At 32.4% G+C, this 6,000-nt stretch overlaps 1 protein-coding gene across 1 annotated transcript in view; it reads right to left on the minus strand.

Moving 5' to 3' along the window:
- Positions 1-5,715, minus strand: part of LOC132739040 (uncharacterized) — a 58,169-nt gene extending 52,454 nt beyond the window's left edge. The window contains exons 1-2 of the mRNA XM_060726688.1: positions 5,679-5,715; positions 5,288-5,362 (exon numbers count right to left, since the gene is read on the minus strand). Coding sequence (XP_060582671.1) covers positions 5,288-5,362; positions 5,679-5,715 — 112 coding nt within the window. The remainder of the gene's footprint in view (positions 1-5,287; positions 5,363-5,678) is intronic.
- Positions 5,716-6,000: the final 285 nt, after the last annotated feature.

A 6,000-nucleotide genomic window follows, 5' to 3' on the forward strand; every position in this document is an offset into this window, starting at 1 on the left:
AAACCCCAGACAATAATGAGCCAAAAAATGGGCATGTGGGGATGCGGGTAAGTAATACCCGCTCTCCGGTTAAGCACTGTGCATGTATATGTATGTATACGATTTAACTCTGACAGATTTTCAGCAGAAAAGGTCCCCAAATAATGATACAATATTATTTAATAGCATCATTGCAGTGAAACTTATAAATATCTGTACGTAATTATAAGGATAATCGAAGTAATTTATGTGCTTAAAAAAGAGAACGTAAAGATAACATTCAATGTTTATTTACTAACAAACAAACTAATACACATACCAACATATATTTTAGAAAAGCTGTATCACTCAAACTATGTATATATTTCAGTTGGGTATAATGATTATGGAAGACGGCATAATATGGCTGAGTTTTTATTTGCTGGATATGAAAACATTTATTTTCAATAAACATTTTTAATGAGTTACATGTAAACACTGGCCATAGCTTTCGCAGAAGCGGTGGGTCTACCGGTGCGGCGATGGAGATTTCGTCGCAGAAGCGGTGGAAAAATATGGCTGTCGGATAGTTTTTTGTTGGTGTCGGTAAGTTTATGACTTATTTGTACGTTATGTTTTTATGTTCTACTGATAACACCTAGTGAGACTGGAGCCCACATATGTACTCTTCCAACTTATTACACGTATGGGGTGCAAATCATGACCAGTTATGCAAACACTTCTGTACAGTTTGACGAGGGGACGCCACTTTTGCCTAATTTTGTTTATAACACTACATATGTACTCAAAACTACCCCTAGATACACTGGCATCGCATCGTATGTATGATAATTACACAAAAAAAAACATATTTTGGAACTTTTGGAAATTGATATTACCATTTAAATTAAAGAATTGACAAAAATTGATTACAACGCAGACGGCAGTGGATTCGATTGCAACGCAGTGCGGTGGGCCCGATATCATTTATGTCTTTTTTTAACGTTAAAGTCACAGATACTTAGGAGTTGAGCTCCAAACGCCTTAAATACAAATGAAATATATATTTGTTAATCCTAACACATATAGTTGTTATATATATCAATGAAAGTAAATATACGCTTTTTTGAAAACAAAATGACTCTCAGATATGCTGTATATAAATGAGCTTTAAACTACCTTGCTATAATCGGAGTCATTCGGCTCACATTCATAGCGCACCGCATTTAAATACGATAGAGCTGAGTGCCACGCTTGAATTTGTTGAAATATTTTGTAAATAAATAAATCGGCGATAGTTTAAATTTTTTCTCATAGTGTGTTTGTATATTGAAGATGAAGTTTGATATTTCTGAAATAGAAAAATATGATGAAAAGTTATAATAAGTACCAGTTATATATGTTTAATAGATGACTCGTGTCACCTGTTGACAAAAGTATAATGCGAAAATATTGGAAATAGAATCAATTGGAAGGTGATTTGAGGGATGTGCGATTTTTTTCTAACACATTTTTTTATTTTGTGTATATTTTTGACGTATAAATATTTACTTTTTCTTCAAAACAGCATAAATGTAAGTTTTATTGAAATATATGATAAGAATATGGGCTGGAATTAATAAATATACAATTATTAGGTTTTAAGGCCTCAATATTCATGTATATTTTCATGAAAAGTTTGGAAATGTATTTATGTTTTACTTTTACCACGGTACATGTTCCTCCTTGTTAATTTGTGTCATCCTCAGTAGAGTTAAAATACAAACATAGAAATTTGATTGATAATGTCTGGCAGAGCCAGACGTCTTTATTGTCTAAGAATAGATTATGATATAATCAAAAGATTAATCAGAAACTTCAAATACGCTTTCATATAGAAAACAATTGTAGCAAACGTTATAATAATAGATGACACAAAGTTGGACAGCAAAAAACCACCAAACTGTCCAACCAAAGGAGGAACGACAGACCGTGAAAAGCAACGAAAACGAAAGAGCGACAATTTAAATTCTGACTTTAAGATTACAATTACAATTTACAAACAAAAATATACGATAATTTGAACGCGTGCATGTGCAATTCGCTCATAGGCCAATAAACAACATTTTCGTCTACCTTTTTTTGTCAGGTATATTGTAATATTTTATTTCAAAATGCATTCTATAATTTTTTATATTACATGCAGCCTATTTATAGCTTTGTACACGTTAAATAAAAATTTGATATAATTTAATGTTAACATGTAAAGTTATATTAAAAAAATGAAATAAATAAAATAAGAAAATAGATAAAGCAATAAAGCTTAAGTTAGTGTCACTATCAACAGATCTCATCTCATCTCATCTTATCAATGTATTAAAATTTTATCACAAACTGTTCATAAGTAAAAATAAAGTTCAAAATATATTTATGACCAATGTGTTAGTAATACATAGTTAATGATGACTCTTGTGTGTTAAACTACAAAAACATTTTGATTTGTTAAATTGAAAGATTAAATTCAATATACGAGTTAAAGCTATATATAGTTAACATATACTTCAATATGTTGAACTAGTGTCCAAACTGGAATTTAATTTATCAAGACATTTTATAAGTTAAATGAATGCATAGTTTGTAAAGAAAATACAAACTTTAAGTATTTTTTAATTCAATTTATAAGTTAAAATTACCATTTAAGCACTTCATAGTTAACATACACCCCAATATGTTAAACTAGTATCTAAAACAGGGATTGTTTTATAAAAACATATTTATAAGGTACATGATGCAAAAAAGCGTATATTTACTTTCATTGATATATATAAATATATAACAACTATATGTGTTAGGATTAACAAATATATATTTCATTTGTATTTTTAGGTGTTTGGAGCTCAACTCCTAAGTGTCGGTGACTTTAACGTTCAAAAAAAGACATAAATGATATCGGGCCCACCGCACTGCGTTGCAATCGAATCCACCGCCGTCTGCGTTGTAATCAATGTTTGTCAATTCTTTTATTAAAATAGTAATATCAATTTCCAAAAGTTCCAAAATATGGTTGTTTTGTGTAATTATCATACATACGATGCGATGCCAGTGTATCTAGGGGTAGTTTTGAGTACATATGAAGTGTTATAAACAAAATTAGGCAAAAGTGGCGTCTCCTCGTCAAACTGTACAGAAGTGTTTGCATAACTGGTCATGATTTGCACCCTATGCGTGTAATAAGTTGGAAGAGTACATATGTGGGCTCCAGTCTCACTAGGTGTTATCAGTAGAACATAAAAACATAACGTACAAATAAGTCATAAACTTACCGACACCAACAAAAAACTATCCGACAGCCATATTTTTCCACCGCTTCTGCGACGAAATCTCAATCGCCGCACCGGTAGACCCACCGCTTCTGCGAAAGCTATGGCCAGTGTGATGAAGACAAATGACACTTAGTAGCTAATATCTTTTATACATGAATACACTTAATGTCATGTGTTAACACGAGGTCACGAAACGTATTTTCCAAAGGCAGTATGTACTTTCACATTCTGTCTACCGAAAAAAAAGTGAATAGACACAATGACTTTCCTCTTAATTACAAATTAATTTAAACACTTCCTACATTCAGAACAAAAATATGAATTTACTTTTTGTATTGGTTTTTACTTTTACACGTGCAGTATCTTATCGCCAAGACGTGGATTTAAATCTAAACATGTGTATCCTTTATCACTAAATGCAAAATTAATGTAAGTTGACCTTTTGACATCATTTTTTATTAATTAATATTCAAAAGCGGCCCACAAAAGCATATGTGCAAATTTATGCAAATGACGATTTTTACAAACGCGGGTCTATGAACCAGTATGAAAAAAGTCGACTATGAACGGTATTTGATATAGTATCTTCACAACAGCAGGTGTCTAGTGCTGTGTGGCAGCTTAAAAAAATTGTCCCGTACTTCACTTTAGTGTTGTTATATTTTTCTAGTCCTTCGGGATCATTGATGCCAGCACTATTGAGGCATGAGAATTGAGTACAGCTCAAGCCGGTGCTAGAGGGCTTGAGGGATGTTGCACGTATTCATTATCCCTCATCAACAGACTGAATCAAACCGAGTCTGCAGTTCTCTTTTTATTTTGTTGTGATTAATGCTTCCGAGGAATCACTTTGTTTCCAGATTTTTATACTTCACAACAGCAGGTGTCAAGTGCTGTGTGGCAGATGTAAAAAGTTGCCCCGTACTTCACTTCAGTGTTGTTATATTTTTCTGGTCCTTCGGGATCATTGATGCCAGCACTATTGAGTGTTGAGAATTGAGTACCGCTCAAGCCGGTGCTAGGGGGCGTGATAGATGTTGCAGGTATTCATTATCCCTCATGTACAGACTCAATCAAACCGAGTCTGCAGTTGCCTTGTTATTTTGTTGTGATTAATGCTTCCGAGGGATCACTTTGTTTCCAGATTTTTTTGTTCTTTTATTACAATTAACGCACAGCATTTTTAAGAAATACAGCGTTTTCATTGGATGGCATATAAAGTTGGACACTAATAATGGTTTAACGTCAGCGAAATAGAACAGAACATATTGATGATAATAATACCAGTCAAAACTGTATAGTTAACATATTCTTTCATACTTGACCGTACAATGATTTACTTATCTCGAGTAACTGCGCTAGGGGAATAGTGTTTTAATGTTTCAATTATTTGTTGATATACCTTAGTCAAAAAATTTTCATTTTAAGTTATTTTGGACTTATCTATCTTCAGTATAAAGCTTTATTCCTTAAGCTTAAATACACTTTTAAACGAATTTAAATCTGACACGTTCTAAATGCAAATTATAACAATTTCATAGATGCTATATGGTTCGATTTATTCTCGTTACCTAATACAATAACTAGTATCTCAAAAAATTATAAGATGCGTTTCTATTTATTAAATCAAAATAACATAAATAGATACAAGTAGAGTTACTATCTCTTTAAATGATATGTTGTAAGGTTCACTTTAATTGATAGTATACAGCTGTCATAAAGATTAGAACCAAAAAGCTTATGTAATCGCTTCTACTTTGTTTGTTTGTTTCATTTTACGCCTTTTCCAAACAGTATTTCAGTCATATAGGCGGGAAGTTTCCTTATCATCGTTCCTGGAGAGTAACACCAGTACAAGACTACCTTCCTCCGCGCTAAACTACCAAAGCATCTCCTGGGGATCGAACCCAAGCCAGAGAGGTAACTGGATTAGAAATCATCGACTCTAACCCTTCGACCACGGAGGCGGTGTAATCGCTTCTACAACACCATATTAAAACGAAATGAAATGCTTTTTTAAGTCTTACCGCGGTCTTCTTCGGGCGATTCAAACGTTTCTGTCAATTCTTTGTGGGCATTATTGTCCATATATCCTTTAAATCCTGTAAAAATATCAGCAAATCCGGAATTAACAGTACATAAGTACGTAGCACCATTCATGTCATCTATATCAAATATCAGTGTTTAGCATTGTTTTTACTATCTAACGTTCACATTATGATAATAATGCAATATACACTTTTGCCTTGTAATTTTTCTAAAAATAAATAAATAAAAAGTTCGGAAATAGATATTATCAAGTTTTAAGGTTATCATTAGTTGATTGTAGCTGTCATAGAGATTAAAACTAAAATGCTTAGTAAACATAATCGCTCCTACAACACTATCTATATCACATGAATGCTTCTTAATTCTTACTGCTGTAAAATTGAGGCAATCCAAGCATTTCTGCCATTTCTTTGCGCGTCCTTCCTTTCAAATTTCCCTTTAATTCTGCAAAAGGAAATAAATTTCGAAGCTATTTGTTGTCGAATGTATGATTTATCAGTACATTAGTAACAATACAAATGGCATTTATATAAAATGTCACCGTTTTAACTTGTGCTTACTATTTAATGTTAACATCATGATGTACAAGATAACCTTTGGCCTTTTGTTTGCACAAATCATTTCTCAAAGAAACAACAAAAAAAAACACGATATAAAACAATCTGTCTTCTGAAATAAATATTGGCAAGTG

The sequence above is a fragment of the Ruditapes philippinarum genome, unplaced genomic scaffold, assembly GCF_026571515.1.
Source record: "Ruditapes philippinarum isolate M1 unplaced genomic scaffold, ASM2657151v2 ctg3125_1_1_1_1, whole genome shotgun sequence".
Lineage (NCBI taxonomy): Eukaryota > Metazoa > Mollusca > Bivalvia > Venerida > Veneridae > Ruditapes > Ruditapes philippinarum.